The sequence below is a fragment of the Leucoraja erinacea genome, chromosome 8, assembly GCF_028641065.1.
Source record: "Leucoraja erinacea ecotype New England chromosome 8, Leri_hhj_1, whole genome shotgun sequence".
Taxonomy (NCBI): Eukaryota; Metazoa; Chordata; class Chondrichthyes; order Rajiformes; family Rajidae; genus Leucoraja; species Leucoraja erinaceus.
In genome coordinates, this window is record NC_073384.1 from 1,299,009 (window position 1) to 1,318,720 (window position 19,712).

General features: G+C 46.0%; 1 protein-coding gene across 1 annotated transcript in view; it reads left to right on the forward strand.

The window, feature by feature from the left end:
• Positions 1-19,712, forward strand: part of LOC129699236 (uncharacterized) — an 89,333-nt gene that overhangs the window by 32,563 nt on the left and 37,058 nt on the right. The window contains exons 8-12 of the mRNA XM_055638852.1: positions 1,066-1,180; positions 3,256-3,425; positions 5,291-5,512; positions 7,780-7,988; positions 16,512-16,646. Of these exons, the coding sequence (XP_055494827.1) occupies positions 1,066-1,180; positions 3,256-3,425; positions 5,291-5,512; positions 7,780-7,988; positions 16,512-16,646 (851 nt within the window). The remainder of the gene's footprint in view (positions 1-1,065; positions 1,181-3,255; positions 3,426-5,290; positions 5,513-7,779; positions 7,989-16,511; positions 16,647-19,712) is intronic.

Genomic DNA, 19,712 nt, shown 5'->3' on the forward strand with positions numbered 1-19,712 from the left:
CCAAAATCAGTATCCTGTTCCTTCTTCCTCCCCATATCCCTTGATTCCGTTAGCCCTATCCAACTCTCTTGAATACATCCAGTGAAGTGGCCTCCACTGCCTTCTGTGGCAGAGAATTCCACAGATTCACAATTCTCTGGGTGGAAACGTTTTTCCTCATCTCAGTCCTAAATGGCTGACCCCTTATTCTTAAACTGTGACCCCTGGTTCTGCACTCCCCCAACCTCGGGAACATTCCTGCATCTAGGCTGCCCAACCCCTTAAGAATTTTATATGTTTCCATAAGATATCCTCTCATCCTTCTAAATTCCAGTGAAATTCTGATTGTAGGCCTCTTTCATGTAAGTTATGTCAATTATAAAGATTGCAAAGCCCGAGTGAAGTACATAGAAAATAGAACAGTGCAGCTCAGGAGAAGGCCTTTCGGCCCACAAAGCCTGTGCCAAACATCATGCCAAGACCAACTCTTACCTGCATGCATATGATCTATATTCCTCCATTCCCTGCATATCCACATGCCTATCCAAATGTCTCTTAAATGCCACTATCGTATTTGCCTCCACCACCACCCCAGGCACTTGCCACCCTCTGCTTAAAGAAATTTGCCCTCCACATTCACTTTAAACTTAAAGCTATGCCCTCCAGTTTTTGATATTTCCATCTTGGGAAAAAGGTTCTGACATGTCTACCCTCTCAATGCATCTCATAATTTTATATACTTCTATCAGGTCTCCCCTCAACTTCTGGTGTTCTAGAGAAAGCAATCCATGTCTGTCTAACTTCTCCCTGTAGCTAACGAGCCCCAATCCTGGCATCATTCTGGTAACCTCCTTTGCACCCTTTCCAATGCCCCCACATCCTCCCTGTAGTCGGGTTACCAGAACTGTACACAGTACTCCAAATGCAGCCTAACCAAAGTCCTCAAAGTAATTTGGAAATCCATTTTAACTGATTCAGGGAGCATTTGACTTTTAATATTTATAAAGAAATGAAGTGAACATTCAATGAACATTAATACTGTTGAATGGACTGCAATAATGTTCTTTTTCCTGTGCTGTGCCAAAGGCGCGTAACTGGGAAAAGAATCTTCGAGATCAAGCTCGTGGAGATAATGCTGCCATGCTCTCCAGCGATGCCGAGAATTTCATAAAAACATACAGAGCAATGGTTTCCAAATCAGGCACGTTTTGTGACGTTCCATGACATTTACCTCTCTTTTGCAGGACCCTCTCGGTCTAAAGAAGGGTCTCGACCCGAAATGTCACCCATTCCTTCTATCCAGTGATGCTGCCTGTCCCGCTGAGTTACTCCAGCATTTTGTGTCTACTTTTGCAGGACTAATTAATTATCTTCAACAAGTAGCAATGTAATTTTTTTTGCCATATTGTTGCCAAGTTATGCTCTTGCTTTTTCCCCAAGTCCATCTTTTTTTTTAATTGTGGGTATGATGGTGAAGTTATGACTGTGGATTCTCCCCTGCAAACAATGCGGTTCAGTTTCCTAAACAATAATTGTGACCATAGATTCTGGAACAGGCTACAGGAAATAAAGGAGATACAAAGAACTGCAGATGCTAGAATCTTGAGCAAAGCACAGTGTCTGTGGAGGGAATGGATAGGCAATGTTTCTGGTCAGGACTCTTCTTCAAATGGATTTAGTCAGTGGATAGCAACTATCCTCTGATGAGCAAGTAAAGATTTTGAAGAAAAAGACAGGACATATTTGTTGAAGGAAAAAATTGAATAATTATTAAAGTTTTCATTGTTTTTGCAATGTGGTCAACATATGAAATAAATATATCAACCATCCCAAGCTTCTCTGAAGAGTTTAATAATCAACTACAAAGTTTAAGGTTCTTTCAAGTTCTTTGTGGGCCACCATGAAGAAGCATTTTAAACATTCTGTGTTGTTGGACCCTGGACTACATTCTGGAAGGGTGGTGAGATCAGATTCAGTAACAAAATACATATGTATTTATTTGTTACATGTAAATATATATTTACAGTCACAGCGTCATACAGCATGGAAAGAGGCCCAACTAGCCCATGCCAACCCAAATGCCCCATCCCCACTAGTCCCACCTGCACGCATTTATACCATGTCCTTCTAACCCAGTGGTTCCCAACGTGGGGCGTACGCCCCACAGGGGGGCAATTTGATTTTTAAGGGGGGGCAATTGAGCGCGACTGAGGAGGTCTGGGTCCAAATTTTCGATTTTTATTTTTCTCTCTTTATTACCTGTGAATACTCTTTTATTATCATATTTATCATTATTATTATTTTAATACCACCTAATGTTTTTTTCTTCTTTTTTTTACAATTTTTTAGTAATTTCTTGCTCCGAACTTTAACTATCTTTTGTTTATTTCATTTTTCTTTTTCATGGATGCCATGTTCTTTTGAAGCTTGTTTAAACCAAGGTATTGGCGTTTTAAGCTTCTTCAGCTGAAACCGAGTTCACTTTTTAAATGATAAGAATTATATATCACCACATCGGGGGGGGGCATCAGGATTTTAGAGGTGATTAGGTGGGGCATGGCCAAAAAAAGGTTGGGAACCACTGTTCTAACCTTTCCTATCCATGCACCTGTTCAGAAGGTCATTAGTTTAATTTAAAGATACAACATGGAAACAGGCCCTTTGGCCCACCGAGGCAGCGCCGACCAATGATCACCCGTACACCAGCTCTATCCTACTCAATGGCGACAGTTTACAGGCCAATTAACCTACAAACCCGCACGTCTTTGGAATGTGGGAGGAAACAGGAGCACCCAGAGAAAACCCACGCAGTCACAGGGAGAACATACAAACTCAGCACAGACAGCGCCCGTAGTCAGGATCGAACCAGGGTCTCTGGCGCTGTAAGGCAGCATCTCTACCGCTGCGCCACCGTGCCACCCACAGAGATTGTAAGGGAAGAGCTGCCAGAGAGAAAATAATATTATTTGGATTTCTCTGCCAAGGAGCCAGCATGGGCACATTTACAGAATGATGACTTCCTGGGCTGTATCACAGTATGATCCTGCGATTTATCTAAAAGATTGGTCACTGACAAAATTGGAGTTTTCAAAGGGCCAATTTACTTACCGGGCAGATGGACAGGAGGATCTCCTAAATCCTGCATCCCATTTTTCTCATGTTGGCTGACGGTACAAACCATGTCCTATTTCTGATTAGCCACGCTTTGTGTCAAAAATGTAGTTTCAGTAATGTGCTTGCTTTTGTGTAATATGACTTTATTCTGATCTGTGACAGTGCATTACTACGAGGAAGGGAAATCCCCCCTGGATGCACTGCATAAGGCAGCAGCGAACTATGCCTTGGCTATAAAATTGAAACCAAAGGATGCTGAGTTGCATTTCCAGTTGGGCGTGGTGCTGGAGGAACATTACCATTTGAAAGTGGTATACGGAGTCATGGAGACGGTAAGGCTGCATTATTGTGTTAATAGACAATAGGTGCAGGAGTAGAGACCATTCGGCCCTTCGAGCCAGCATCGCCATTCAATGTGATCATGGCTGATCATCCCCAATCAGTACCCCGTTTCTGCCTTCTCCCCATATCCCCCGACTCCACTATCTTTAAGAGCCCTATCTAGCTCTCTCTTGAAAGTATCCAGAGAACTGGCCTCCACTGCCTTCTGAGGCAGAGAATTCCACATTCACAACTCTCTGTGAGAAAAAGTGTTTCTTCATCTCCGTTCTAAATGACTCACCCCTTATTCTTAAACTGTGGTCCCTGGTTCTGGACTCCCCCAACATCGGGAACATATTAGTTCCATACAATCCAAATTGATCAAAGCAAAATACTGTGGACAGTTGAAAATTAAAAAGAAGACTGGAAATCATAGGAGATATCAAAAGAGAAGAGAGACATTGCAAATGTTTGGTTCAAACGTAAAATGCTTGAGTGACAGCAAGTCAGGCGGCATCGATGGAGGGTGTCAAAGGTTACGGGGAGAATGGGGTTGAGAGGTGAAAAATAGATCGGCCATGATCAAATGGCACAGTAGACACGGTGGTCTGAATGGCCTAATTCCGTTCCTATGTCTTCTAGACTCTCCCACTAGTGGAAACATCTAGACTCTTCCACTAGGGAAAATGTAAGATCATACTATAGATTAGCACAATCATAAATAAGCACAAAATTGCAACGATTGTAGTGTAATAGACTTCACTGAGAAAGCAGAGAAAGAGCCGCCACATTTCCGGCATCCGCAATGTTTTTAAGAGTGCAGTCTTATCTTGGCCTTGAAGGCCCTTTGACCTGGTTTCACCGATCCTCTTCTCCGTCTGCCGCCAGCTTTAAAATGCCTCAGACCAGCGTTCGGTGCCTTCACTGACTGCCACATTGTTTGCTGCTCACTCCTGCAGTAAGATCATCCAAATTCATAGTCAAGTGGGCAAGACTTCACCTACTTTTCATTCAGCCCATGGTACTAGATAAAAACAGGGTCAGCAACTTTCCTATTCAAGTCCACTCCCTTCAAATTAACACAGCAGCCACTAATTCTACAGCAATCGTCTCGTGTAGCAGGAGGGGAGCTGCTTGCAATGTGATAGCTCCCTTCATGACGTGATTGGAAAGACTGCATCCTCTGGACTAAATTGTGATTGAGAACTGTGGCGCATCTGTGGTAGAGCTGCTGCCTCATTACACCAGAGACACAGGTTTGATCCTGACCTCAGGCGTGTCTGTGCGGAGTTTGCACGTTCTCCCTGTGACTGTGTGTTTCCCCGGGGTGCTTGGGTTTCCCAAAGACGTGCGGGTTTGTTTAGCTAATCGGCCTCTGTAAATTGCCCCGTGTAGAAAGGGAGCAGATGTGAATGTGGGATAACATAAAACTAGTGTGAACGGGTGATCGATAGTTGACGTGGACTCGGTTTAATGCCATGCTAAGATGCAATTACTAGCCAGGGAACCCTGATACCATGTCCTTATTTAGGCTCAAGAAATCATCTATATTCCTGTTGTTCGGGAGGGTTATTATTTTGCTCTTAGGGAGAACACAATTTCTATATCTCAGCATCGGACAGGAAAGGTTTAGAGGGGTAGGGGCAAAATACGGGCAAATGGGACTAAATTGGTTGGCATGGGCGAGTTGGGCTGAAGGGCCTGTTTCCGTGCTGTGTGAATCTATGACCCTATGATAATAATTTGAATGCCCTCGGGTTGAGGCATACGCCGATCAGTCTGAAGAAGGGTCTCGACCCGAAATGTCGCTCGTTCCTTCTCTCCAGAGATGCTGCTTGTCCCGCTGAGTTACTCCAGCTTTTTGTGTCTACCTCAGGTCCAAGCAGATGATGTAGAAAAGCTGAGTGCTGCTGAGATGTCTGGGAGAAATGAAGAGATCCTGGCAATCTGTAAGCTTCATGGCATGAAGGGGCAGAACACAGTCGAGATGCTGAAGGCATTGGACTTGGAATTTCACCACTTAAAGGAACAAGGACAGTCTGCAAAAGCTGACCACGTGCAGACACTCTACGACTGGAAATCCAAGCAGTCTGCAGCGGTAGGAATCTATAACATTACATTTTCAAGGAATAAAAGAAAGCGGATTCACATGAACCGAGATTTGTTTATCACAATTTTTCCTTATGGATGGACAGATGTGGATTGTTTTCTCTGCATTACTGGCGGCTGAGAGGAGACCTGAGAGAAGTATGTAAAATTATAACAGGCAAAGATAGGGTAGACAGTCAGAACCTTTTCCCCAGGGTGGAAATGTCAGACTAGAGGGCATAGTTTTAAAATGAGAGGGACAAACTTTGAGGGAGAAGGCTGATGAGCCTTCTCAAAAATGAGAAGGCTCATCAGCGTCTCTTCTTCCTGAGGAGACTGAAGAAGGTCCATCTGTCTCCTCAGATCCTGGTGAACTTCTACCGCTGCACCATCGAGAGCATCCTTACCAACTGCATCACAGTATGGTACAGCAACTGCTCTGTCTCCGACCGGAAGGCATTGCAGAGGGTGGTGAAAATTGCCCAACGCATCACCGGTTCCACGCTCCCCTCCATTGAGTCTGTCCAAAGCAAGCGCTGTCTGCGGAGGGCGCTCAGCATCGCCAAGGACTGCTCTCACCCCAACCATGGACTGTTTACCCTCCTACCATCCGGGAGGCGCTACAGGTCTCTCTGTTGCCGAACCAGCAGGTCGAGGAACAGCTTCTTTCCGGCGGCTGTCACTCTACTCAACAACGTACCTCGGTGACTGCCAATCACCACCCCCCCCCCCGGACACTTATTATTTTTTTATTCAAATCGTTTGCTATGTCGCTCTTCAAGGGAGATGCTAAATGCATTTCGTTGTCTCTGTACTGTACACTGACAATGACAATTAAATTGAATCTGAATCTGAATCTAAAGGAGATGTGTCTCTGACTGGTGAAATTCCAGATGGATAATTCTGGTGCAGTGCCCAGAAGCAGTTTCCGGGGGTCATCTTGGGGAACCTGTATTGTGTGTTAAATGTGGTAATTCAGAAGATAATTAACATGTATTATTGGCATTGGTTTATTATGTCCACGTGTATCGAGATATCATGAAAAAGTTTTGTTTGTGTGCTATCCAAGTCAAATCAATGTGTACTGTACATGAGTACAATCGAACCATATACAAATACATCAGATAGGGCAACGAGAAAAATACCAGAGTGCAAACTGTAATATTGCAGCATCATAATGAAACAGTTATAAAGAAAAAATCCAGCATCCGCAGTGAGGTCGATTGGTGGAATAGAGGTTTTGAGTTCAGTCCTGGGATTCGTGACGACGTGCTCAATGTATATCATCTTCTTCTTGCATTTGAGTCGGCAGGACCGCAGCAGGTTGATGCCATCTGGTTCGACGTCCATAGTGCCCGCCCTAAAATGGGCGCATGTTCCGGGTGGGTGCCAGGCTGCAGTCTTTGTTATCGTTCTCCTGACTTGACGTCAGTTGACAGGACTCACCACGGGGAATGAAAGCCATCCTTTAAAATCTCACAAGAGGATGGTGTATTCATAATTATTACCTTGGAAAGATACAGAAAACGTGTTGCTGGAAACGCAAGCAAAGCATTAGGCAACACTTTCTTTACCGTGATAGACACACAATGCTGGAGTAACTCAGCGGGACAGGCAGCCTTTCTGGTGAGAAGAAATAGGTGACATTTCGGGGCTTGGAGTTTAGTTTATGAGTTTGTGAACTAAACTCAAAGACCAGAAACTGTGAGAATGTCAAATAACTCAGAATCCATAGATGAGTATAAGTTGTTTATTGGAAAGCACACGGAGCTCAAATACATAGGTGTTGTAAGCTCAAGCTCTACGACAAATCTAATTAGAGGCTGGACCAGCAGGCTAGATAATATATTAGACACTCAAACCAGATAGCTGTTTGAGTGTGCATTGGTATGCAGTAAAATATGAGGGTTACACAGAAAAGCTGGAGAAACTCAGCGGGTGCAGCAGCATCTATGGAGCGAAGGAAAGGTTTCCTTCGCTCCATAGATGCTGCTGCACCCGCTGAGTTTCTCCAGCTTTTCTGTGTAACCTGCAGTAAAATATGATATGGATCAGGTCAATTAGTACTGACTGATCTACAGAAACATCACCCGCTTCTTGTCTCCAGAGATGCTGCCTGTCCTGCTGAGTTACTCTAGCATTGTGTGTCAGTCTGCAGTTGCTTCCTATACACTTTTGTTGCAGGAAGTGTTCTTCTCATACATTCTTTTGGTTTTACTGTATGTTTTTGACGTGTGACTGATGCTCTGTATTATCATTGGTGGACATCTCATTTAGGACAGTAAACGTAAATCAACACAGCCAGATGAGCAGCAATTCCTTGACTGGGCTTTTCTGAAATACATGGATGCCGTATCACTTCAGCCTCAAATGTGGCAATACAATTTCCATGCTGGACGTATGTTGTTGTCTCAGAAGAAGAATAACGAAGCATTGAAACTTTTACAAACAGCCTTAGCACAGAAACCAACCGAGCCTTGCATTAGGTGAGTAGTTAAACTTCTAGGTGTGAAATAATGATGTAAGGATATCCTGAACTTTCTACCTTTGGGAATTGACATTTCTGTGATACATCGATAAGACAGACAGTCAGGTGACGGTGTGAAGCGCGTACTCTATCTTGCTCACATTGTGCTATTTTGCTGCTGCTAAATGGGCTGGTGTAATTTTAATAGACACTAGGTGCAGGAGTAGGCCATTCGGCCCATCGAGCCAGCACTGCCATTCAATGTGATCATGGCTGATCATCCCCCTATCAGTACCCCGTTCCTGCCTTCTCCCCATATCCCCTGACTCCGCTATTTTTAAGAGCCCTATCTAGCTCTCTCTTGAAACTATCCAGAGAACCGGCCTCCACTGCCCTCTGAGGCAGAGAATTCCACAGACTCACAACTCTCTGTGAGAAAAAGTGTTTCCTCATCTCCATTCTAAATGATTCACCCCTTATTCTTAAACTGTGGCCCCTGGTTCTGGACTCATAGTTGCTGCATAGTTGCCACTTACAGTACAAGAGCCGCGGGTCCGATCCTGAGATCCTGACTACGGGTGCTGCCTGTACGGAGTTTGTACGTTTTTCCTGAGACCGTGTGGATTTTCTCTGGGTGCTCCAGTTTCCTCTCACACTCTAATGGTGTACAGGATTGTAGGTTAATTGGCTTCTGTAAATTGTAAATTGTCCCTAGTGTGTTGGATGATGCTAGTGTACGGGGGGGGGGGGTCGCTGGTCGGCGCAGACTCTCCTGTTTCCACATTGTATCTCTGGAGTCTAAAGTAAAGTCTAAATGTAGTATGTGAGCATTTGAAATAGTAAGATTAAACGAGAACTTACCAGTTTGAAGTTTGATCTGTATTTTATGAGGAGGAACGTTGAGGGAATACGTGATGAACCCGCTTCCAACGCATGCGTGGCATTCTTCAAAGCAGCGGTGTGATAAAACGTTGCCTATTTCCTTCGCTCCATAGATGCTGCTGCACCCGCTGAGTTTCTCCAGCATTTTTGTGTACCATGTGATATCACAGACAGCAGTAGATTAAATAAACATAGTAAGATAAGAAGAACTAGAATATCAGTTGACCTTTATGATAGAGGGTGGGCGTGGAGGGCACGTAATCCCTCGACGTAACTCCTCATAAAATAACGATCAAACTTCAAACTGGTAAGTTCTCGTTTAATCTTACTATTTTACTTCGGAGTCACGTGAGTGACTATGTGAAGATTTTAAAGATCTGTGATTTCATGCCGTGGAACGAGTCCATGCTTCATTCACTGCCTTAGTTGACCAGGGGAGGAAGTATGTAGTATTCAGTATTCAATGAAGTATTCAAACATGAATCAGAAATTCAAAACAATAGTGAATTTATTTTAACAAAATAATAATACTCCCTCTCATTTGGGATAAAATCATGTTACAGAACTTAAAATTGTTTCTGCAAACACCGTAGGTTTGGCAATCGGCTTATTGTAAAAAAGTTGGAAGGTCTTCTCCCTAGACCATCCTGCTGTAGCGAGGATGTGGTCCATAGGCACTTCCATATCTCTTGCTGCCGATGTTGCTGCAGCCCTGGTGGAATGAGATTTGAAAGTGTCAGTATCCACCCCTGCAGCTCCCAAAACCTGTCTGAGCCATCTAGAAATGGTCTGCACCGATACCCTGTTGTGAGGCTGTTTATGGCTGATCCATAATCCCAATTCACTGCCTCTCAGGGTTTTAGTGGTCTCTAAGTATAACAATAGGTGTGTCACTACACACAGTCGGATATCCGTAGGGTATGCCCGAAATTCCAAATTAAGGCCTGATGACCCTGGCCTGTTTTGCTTTACCAACTCCAAGATTCGAAAATGTATCTTGTTAGTTGAAATTACCACGTTATCCAGTCTCAGTTTATGTAGGGACTGGCCCCTTTGAGCTGAAACCAGAGCCATCAGCATGACTGCTTTTAGAGTCAGCTTCTCCAGGGACAGGAACGTTGCTGGTGACCAACCCCTGAGCAACGTTAGAACAACACTGACATCCCAAATATGGGAATACCTCGCTCTAGGAGGGTTTGTGTTGTATACACCAAAGATCTTATAGCAGAGCAAGATGGGTTACTCTCACGCAAACGTGTAGTACGCTCATGGGCGGATTCATGGGTGATTATAGGACACATTTTAGCAACCAGCCCCCGCCATCTTGTTCCGCCATCTTGCTTCCGGCCAAAGATCGGATCTTTGTTTCCGCAGCGGGGAGAGGGGGTGTGGGGCCCGGGGAGAGGGAGTGTGGGGCCCGGGGGGGGGGGGGTGTGGGACCGGGGGAGGGGGGGTGTGGGGCCCGGGGAGAGTGGGGGCCACCCCCGGGTGGGGCCCGGGGAGAGGGGGGTGTGGGGCCCGGGGGAGAGGGGGTGGGGGCCCGGGGAGAGGGAGTGTGGGGCCGGGGAGAGGGGGTGTGGGGCCCCGGGGAGGGGGTGTGGGGCCCCCGGGGAGAGTGGGGGTGTGGGGGCCGGGGAGAGAGGGGGTGTGGGGCCCGGGGAGAGGGGGGTGTGGGGCCCGGGGAGGGGGGGTGGGGGCCCGGGGAGAGGGAGTGGGGGGTGTGGGGCCCGGGGAGGGGAGTGGGGGCCCACGGCCCGGGGAGAGGGGTGTGGGGGCCCGGGGGAGAGGGGGTGTGGGGCCCCGGGGAGAGGGGGTGAGGGGGTGGGGCCCGGGGGAGGGGGGGTGTGGGGCCCAGGGAGACGGAGTGTGGGGCCGGGGGAGAGGGGGTGTGGGGCCCGGGGAGAGCGCGAGGGGGTGTGGGGCCCGGGGAGAGGGAGTGTGGGGCCCGGGGAGAGGGGGTGTGGGGCCCGGGGAGAGGGGGTGTGGGGCCCGGGGGGAGGAGGGGGGCCGGGGAATGTGGGGCCCGGGAGCAGCGGGGAGAGGGGGGAGTGGGCCGGGGGGGGGACGGGGCAGCGGGGAGAGGGGCATAGGAGGGGGGGAGAGGGGGTAGTGTGGGGGCAGGCGAGGGAGGGGGTGGGGGGCCCGGGGGGAGGAGGGAGGTGGGGGGTGGGCCCGGGGGGGGGGGGGGGGGGGGGGGGGGGGGGGGAGAGTTGAGGGGTGGGATAAGGCCTAGTGTGTGTGAAGTTGCGGGGAGGTTTACAATGTTTCTTATTTAATGTCCCTTGTCTAGTCTGAAATAAACTTCATCATTGGATCAGAAGAAATATAATTGTGTGTGTTATATGATTATATACATTTATATCACATTTATGTATGTGTGTTTATAAACATTTTATTCTTTAACAAGAATTAACAAAATTATGAATCTAACCCTATATCACACACAAAAACTTCCCCCGCAATGTCAATTACCCTGCGAGTCGGGTCGGTTCCGGTTACTACAAAATCAACTCAAACACTGTGTGTGAGCCATTTAAAAAGAAATGATTTAAAAAACATTAAAAAAGACAATTACCAGAGTCAAATTTTATTCTTGACAAGAAGTATGAACTGACAGAATTATGAATCTAACCCTATAATCACACACACAAACTGTTGCCCCGCAACATTGATTACACTGCGAGTCGGGTCGGGTCAGGTAGGCTCCGGTTACTAAAATGGGCGGGGAAAAATGCCCAGGATCCCCTCCGTAGCGTACTACACGTTAGCCCATTGTATTTCGCAGGAGTAGCCCATCTTGCTCTGCTCTAAGATCTTTGGTATACACCCCTCATAAGTTTAGAAACTAGAGGGTGAGATCCCATGGAGTGCTGTCCTTGTCCCTGCCACAAGTATGCTGACAGGGCACTTCTGGCGCTGTTGATAGCACTATAGCTGAGACCTTCATCGAAATGAAGGCTGGCCAGGAATTGTAGGACATTGGTGACGGTGGCTGAGTTGTATGATATATCAGTCCTTGTGCAATACATCTCCCATTTTCTGATATATGAGAGGTATTGCTTCTTCGTTGATTCCCGGTAAGCTGCCGTGATCATGTTGATTGTTCTATCCGTCAACCCCAGATCCAGGAATGGTCTCTTTAGATTCTGCAAATCAACAGATTGACCCTGTCATGGCATGGGTGACTCTCGCCTGTTACAGGATGGACCAACAGATTTTGTAGTTTGGTGATGGACATGCATGGTTCCGAGACCATGTCGAGAATCACATCGAACCATGGCTGAGTAGGCCAATCGGGTACCACCAAAATACCTGACGCAGTGTCTATTTGTATTTTGCGTAAGACCCGACTGATGAGGCAGAAGGGGGGAAAAGGCATAGAAAAACAATTTTCCCCAGTCCATCGCTGCTGCCCCAGGGTCTGGTTCCCAAGCGACATATGTTGGCAACTGGTAATTTAGTCTAGATGCAAAAAGATCAATATCTGGTGTTCCATATCGCGTTACAATATCAGCAAATACTTTGTGGTCCAACATCCATTCAGTGTTGTCATTAAATTTTCGTGACCTGGTGTCTGCCACTGTATTGAGTTTACCTGGTAGGTAAGTTGCTGATAGCCAAATATTTCTATTGACACACCATTGCCAGATTGTATTAGCCAGATTGTCACACGATATTGATTTAATTCCACCCATATGATTAATATATGCCACCACTGTGGTATTATCAATTTGTAGGCGGACATGCAGATGGTGCATTGTTGAGCAATATGCTTTTAGCCCATAAAAGGCACCCAACATCTCTAAATAGTTTATACCCAGTGTTTGTAGTAACGATGCTTCATGTGTTGTCCATCTACCACCACTACTAGATATGGTATTAGTAGCACCCCAGCCGTGAGCGCTGGCATCAGTTTGTAATATGAATGATGGGTTACTGATAATGATGGGGCTGAAGCTATGCCAAATGTTTTGCCTCCACCACTGTAACTCCAAAATTGCTTTTGCTGGTAATTGCATTGGTCTGTCAAAATGACCTGCATGTTGTTTTAGTGCTTGCGCCTTTGCTCTTTGTAAATTTTGATAATGCAAAGGTCCAAACTGTGTAGCTGGAAATGCAGCTACAAGTTTCCCAATTACCCTTGCTACCTGTCGAATACCTGTTGAAAAACTGGGTCGAATAGATGGTTGACTGATGACAACCAGGTTGTTGCAGGCCGCCACTAAGTCTGCTGCTTTGTTTTTTGGCAATGTTACAGACATGTGAATGGTGACCCTCAGATAATCCATAGTTGTGGATGGCGTCAACTTAGATTTATCTGGATGGATGATAAAACCCAGTTTTTCAAACAATAGTTTGGGAGCTGAAACTGCTGATTTAGCTAGTTCCAGGTTTTTCCCCACAGGGTTTTAATATCTTGGTAAATAGTCTTGGGGCTGATGATAACCCATTAGGCAACGCCTTATACTGCCAGATCTGCCCCATCCAGTTAAACTACAGATATCGGCGATGATCCTTCTGTATAGGTACCGAATAGTATGCATCTTTTTAGATCGATGCAAGCCATGAAGTAACCTTCGGAAATCAATTGCTTGGCAGTAACAAATGTTTCCATTTTGAAATGAATATACTTTACAAAAGTATTCAGTTTTGTCAAATCAATGATGATGCGGCATCCACCATCTTTTTTGTTTTTTGTAAATATGTTGGATACAAATTCTAGAGAGTCATGTTCTGATCTCTCTATTACTCCTTTAGCATGTAGCCTCCCCAGCTCTGCATGACCTTCCAGTTTTTCGTGTTGTGAAAGCACAAACACTGGGCTAGGCGCATGTTGAACTGGGGGAATGTCTTTATGAATAAACTCAATTATATATCCCTGAATACTTTGTAGTATATAAGGGTCCGTAGTAATAGTCCTCCATGCCTCCCAAATCAGGTGTAACCTACCCACAGTTAGTACTGAACTTACACCCTTTATGTTCTGGAAGGAACCAGACCCACCTACCTCCATGGTTACCGGTGGAGTGTTCACTTCTTCTGTTTCTGTCTCTTCTGCGGAAGAGGCGCCAGAGTGTGGGATTGGCGCATCTTCCATGAGGGTCGCTCTGGGCCTTGGCCTAAAAAAGACCTTTGTGGTTGTTGCACGGCCCTCATGCTTTCACCAGCATCCTGGTGTTGTTGCCTGCTGGTGGATGCATAGGGGTGCTGCCGTCTGGGATATGTGGTCTTGCTCGTTGATGGCGCCTTCATGAGCCCAACAGCCTTAGCCTCCTCGTCGAGCTCTTTGACCTGCTTGGATAAATTACCTCCAAATAGCAGTATTTGCAGTTGTGCAGTGGCAGTCTTGCACAACCCAGCAAATTTGGGGTTCAAAGCAGGTCTTATCGCGCTCTTCCTCAGGCAATTCATTTCATATTGCGTGTTACAGAGCAGCATGTCACGTTGGAGCATTTGCTCCATCAACCGCTCCATGCGGGAAATGCGGTCACCTCCACTGCTCCCCGGCAGCGAGTCTTTCTGGCCCGACTCATCCGAGTCAACCGGCCGGACTGACTTCTGCTTCGCCTTTCCACCAGTCCGCTGTGCTGGTTCGGGCTGTGCAGCTCGCGGCGCTGGTCCCAGCTGAGCAGATGTTAAGTCGGTGACTACGGACTGCAGTGACTGCGGTCCAGGTGCCACCGGTTGCTGTTGACTGCCGGAACTTTCGCGGTGCCCCGCAGCCAGTCGAGACGCGACCCGTTTTGACTTCTTGCCCTTGTCCATGGTTTTCTGAAACAGAGAACACAAGGGCAAAATACGCGACCTCAGAGTAGTAACTTACCTGCAGGTGTTTTTAAACCTTGCCGCTGCGGGAGAACTCTTCACCCCGCCTGTCGCTGTGCAATGCGTGCCGGCGGGGTCTTCACGTAGTCACTCACGTGACTCCAAAGTAAAATAGAATAGTTTGATTCTGGCATCAGTGCCAAAACCACCAGGCCTTCCTCTCCAGCTGATGCTGACTGATATCTAACTAGTGGAAGGGCAAAGACACTTTTCACATAAAAGAAAACATTTGTTTGATGGAACTAGAAAGAACAGAAAAACTCGTGTAACACAAAATATCATCTGGTTGGCATCCTTCATGGTTTTTCAATTCATGATGTAATAAAATCATTGAATAAATGTTATTAAAATAACTAACTTTGTTTTTACTTTGAACAGCTTCTTTCAATATATCAAAGTAGTTTACGTAACAATATTAGTCAATCAATATTAGTCCAGTTATGGAGCCAAGGCAGGAGAATGGGGTTGAGAGGGAAAGATAGATCAGCCTCGACAGACACTCGCAGAAAGATCGCAGCTTATCCTGCCTAAAACGCCAGAACCAGGTTGAACTTCCCTGCATTCTAATGACGTGTGCCAATCTATCAAGTAGAACTTCTTCCAGCCCTTTTGCAACTCATTCTGGATTCAAATCAGCACCCTAATCTCATTCATTTTGGCTCCATTGTTGAGACAATTTGCTCAGCTCAATTTCTGTTTACTTTGAGCCTCTGGAAATATTGTATTATTTCTTGGAAATATTGTTGGGGCAAAGTGGGAGAGTCTAGGACCAAAGGTCATAGCCTCAGCATTAAAGGACATACCTGTAGGAAGCAGATGAGGAGGGTGGTGAATCTGTGGAATTCATTGCCACAGACGGCTGTGGAGGCCGAGCAAATGGATATTTTTAAGACGGAGATGGACAGATCAGAATCACACTTTATTCGCCAAGTATGTTTTGCAACATACGAGGAATTTCATTGGCCAGGTCAGTTATACAATTAAAAGCAACAGATCACTCAAAAACCCATTTTAACATCAACATCCACCACAGTGACTCCTACACATTCCCCACTTTGATGGAAGGCGAAATAAAGTTCAAGTGTCCTCCTTTGTTCTTTCTCGGTCGGGGGCCTCTTGCCCTCCGTTGACGGGGCGATCTTGACTCCCGTAGCCGGCGGCGTTTGGGCCCTCCACGTTGAGATGTTCAGCATCGGGGGAGGGGATGTCAGCTCCCCCGCGCTGGGTGATCGAACCTCGTGTCGGGCTGGACAAACCTTCTGCGATGTTGGAGCTCCCGACTCGGCCTCACTCGAGACTGCGAGCCCTTGATGGTAAGTCCGCGGTGGGAGCGATCCCAGGCAAGGGATCCGTTCTGATGTTAAGTCCGCGCCCCGCGGTGGGGCTCACGACAGTCCGAGGCGGCTTCCAGCTCCATCGATGGTAGGCTGCAGAGCCCAGAGAATGTGAGTAAAAGATGACCACATCTCCGGGGAGGCAAGGACTTGAAATCTCCCCGGCGCCCCTGGTGGTGGTCTGCTGACAAATCAAGATAAATTCTCCATTAGTACAGGTGTCAGGGGTTATGGAGCGAAGGCAGGAGAATGGGGTTGAGAGGGAAAAAGAGATCAGCCATAATTGAATAGCGGAATAGACTTGATGGGCCGAATGGCCTAATTCTGCTCCGAGAACTTATGAACATAATTATCTTGTGTGAACCTAAAACATTTACCAACAGTCGAGGACTTGTGCAATTTTAGTTCCAACGAACATAATCAAGAGAGATATAATAAACGTGTAGTCTGACAAGTGTGCAAACTTGATGTAAATTTCCTACTTCCTCATTTATCATCAGGTTTTATACAGGTCTGGTTGTGTTGGATCGGGATGATGGATTGGGCCCACAAACACGATATGCTATTCAATACCTGCAGCAGGGCTTAGAGAAATTATTGGCCCAGCTTCAGTTTCCAGATGAGTACCCACCAAGGTAATTTTGAAGTAGTTCAAAACAAGTGTCAAGTCAAGAGTGTTTTATTGTCATATGTCCCAGATGGGACAATGAAATTCTTACTTGCTGCAGCACGACACAATATGTGAATATGTAAACATAGTACATAACGGGGGAAGAAAGAGAAAATTAAATGTTCAATGAATAACAAATATAACAACTACAAATAACAAGATATTCCAGTTTTGGAGAGCATAGCCACATGTGCTTGGGCTGCTGCCTCACAGTGCCAGAGACCCGGGTTCGATCCTGACGATGGGTCATGTCTGTGTGGAGTTTGCACGTTCTTCTTGTGATTGCGTGGGTTTACTCCAGCTGCTCTTGTTTCCTCCCACATTCCAAAGATGTGCAGGTTTGTAGGTTATTTGATGGGCCGAATGGCCTAATTTCACTCCTGGAACTTATGAACATGAATTGGCTTCTGTGAATTGTCCCTAGTGAGTAGGAAACAAAAGTGGAATAACATAGAACTAGTTTATAAGTGATCGTTGGTCGGCATGGACATGGTGGGCCGAAGGGCCTGTATCTCCAAAAAAAGTCCTTTATCTCTCATAGAATTAAATAAGTCTGAACCAAGACCATCAGGTTGTGTGCCAACAGAAGGAAACAATAACAATAAAAAGCCACAGATTATTATTAGATTACTGCAAGATTGGTTTATTATTGTATAGGAAGGAACTGCTGTTAGACACAAAATGCTGGAGTAACACAGCTGGACAGGCACATCTCTGGAGAGATGGAATAGAAACATAGAAAATAGGTGCAGGAGTAGGCCATTCAGCCCTTCAAGTCTGCACCGCCATTCAATATGATCATGGCTTATCATCCAACTCAGTATCCTGTACCTGCCTTCTCTCCATATCCCCTGATCCCTTTAGCCACAAGGGCCACATCTAACTCCCTCTTAAATATAGCCAATGAACTGGCCTCAACTACCTTCTGCGGCAGAGAGTTCCAGAGATTCACCACTGTGTGAAAAAAGTTTTCCCCGTTATCCTTAAACTGTGACCCCTTGTTCTGGACTTCCCCAACATCGGGAACAATCTTCCTGCATCTAGCCTGTCCAACCCCTTAAGAATTTTTAAAGTTTCTATCAGATCCCCCCTCAATCTTCTAAATTCTAGCGAGTACAAACCGAGTCTATCCAGTCTTTCTTCATATGAAAGTCCTGACATCCCAGGAATCAGTCTGGTGAACCTTCTCTGTACTCCCTCTATGGCAAGAATGTCTTTCCTCAGATTAGGAGACCAGATTAGGAGAATGGGTGACGTTTTGAGTCGAGACCCTTCTTGAGACTAGTCGGGGAAAGGGAAATGAGAGATATAGACAGTGATGTAGAGAGATATAGAACAAATAAATGAAACATGCAAAAAAATAACAATGACAAAGGAAACAGGCATTTGTTAGCTGTTTACTAAATGAGAATGGGAACTTGCTGCGACTTGCATGGGGGAGGGATGGAGAGAGAGAGGGAATGCAGAGGTTACTTGAAGTTAGTGAAGTCAATATTTATACTACTGGGTTGTAAGCTGTCCAAGCGAAATATGAGATGCTGTTCCTCCAATTTGCGATTAGCCTCACTCTAGAGGAGACCTAGGACAGAAGGGTCAGTGTGGGAATGGGAAGGAGAATGAAAGTGTTTAGCAACCGGGAGATCATGTTGTTTCACGCGGGCTGAGCGAAGATGTCCAGCAAAATGAACGCCCTGTCTGCGATAGGTCTCACCGATATACAGCTTAAACAACGGATACAGTAGATGAGGTTGGAGGAGGTGCAAGTGAACTTCTGCCTAACCTGAAAGGATTGTCGGGGTCCCTGGGCATAGTCGAGGGGGGAGGTATAGGGACAGGTGTTGCATCTCCTGCGGTTGCAGGGGAAGGTACCAGGGGAGGAGGTGGTTTCGTTGGGAAGGGACGAGTTAACCAGGGAGTTGCGGAGGGAATGGTCTCTGTGAAAGGTGGAAAGAGGAGGGAGAGATGGGAAGATGTGGTGGGGTCCCGTCGGAGGCGGCGAAAATGTCCAAGGATCATGTGTTGTATGTGACGGCTGATGGGGTGAAAAGGTGAGGACAAGGGCAGTGTCTCCCAAAGTGGGGTACGAGTACCTCCAGTGGTACACAAAAGGTCTTCAGGGGGTACGCGGCAATTTTCAGCTATGCACTACTGAAACAGATTAATTATTAGAAAAAAATACTGTGGCCATTTGGAAGAATGGGCTGAAAGATGGCAGATGGAGTTTAATGCTGATAAATGTGAGGTGCTACACCTTGGCAGGACAAATCAAAATAGGACGTACATGGTAAATTGAAGAATGCAGTTGAACAGAGGGATCTGGGAATAACCGTGCATAGTTCCTTGAAGGTGGAATCTCATATAGATAGGGTGGTAAAGAAAGCTTTTAGTATGCTAGCCTTTATAAATCAGAGCATTGAGTATAGAAGCTGGGATGTAATGTTAAAATTGTACAAGGCATTGGAGATACCAAATCTGGAGTATGGTGTACAATTTTGGTCGCCCAATTATAGGAAGGATGTCAACAAAATAGAGAGAGTACAGAGGAGATTTACTAGAATGTTGCCTAGGGTTTCAACAACTAAGTTACAGAGAAAGGTTGAATAAGTTATGTCTTTATTCTCTGGTGCGCAGAAGGTAAGGGGGGACTTTAAAATGATGAGAGGGATAGACAGAGTTGATGTGGACAAGCTTTTCCCTTTGAGAATAGGGAAGATTCAAACAAGAGGACATGACTTCAGAATTAAGGGACAGAAGTTTAGGGGTAACATGAGGGGGAACTTCTTTACTCAGAGAGTGGTAGCGGTGTGGAATGAGCTTCCAGTGGAAGTGGTGGAGGCAGGTTCGTTGGTATAATTTAAAAATAAATTGGATAGGCATATGGATGAGAAGGGAATGGAGGGTTATGGTATGAGTGCAGGCAGGTGGGACTAAGGGAAAATAATTGTTCGGCACGGACTTGTAGGGCCGAGATGGCCTGTTTCCGTGCTGTAATTGGTATATGGTTACGAATGATTTTATATACATATTTGCA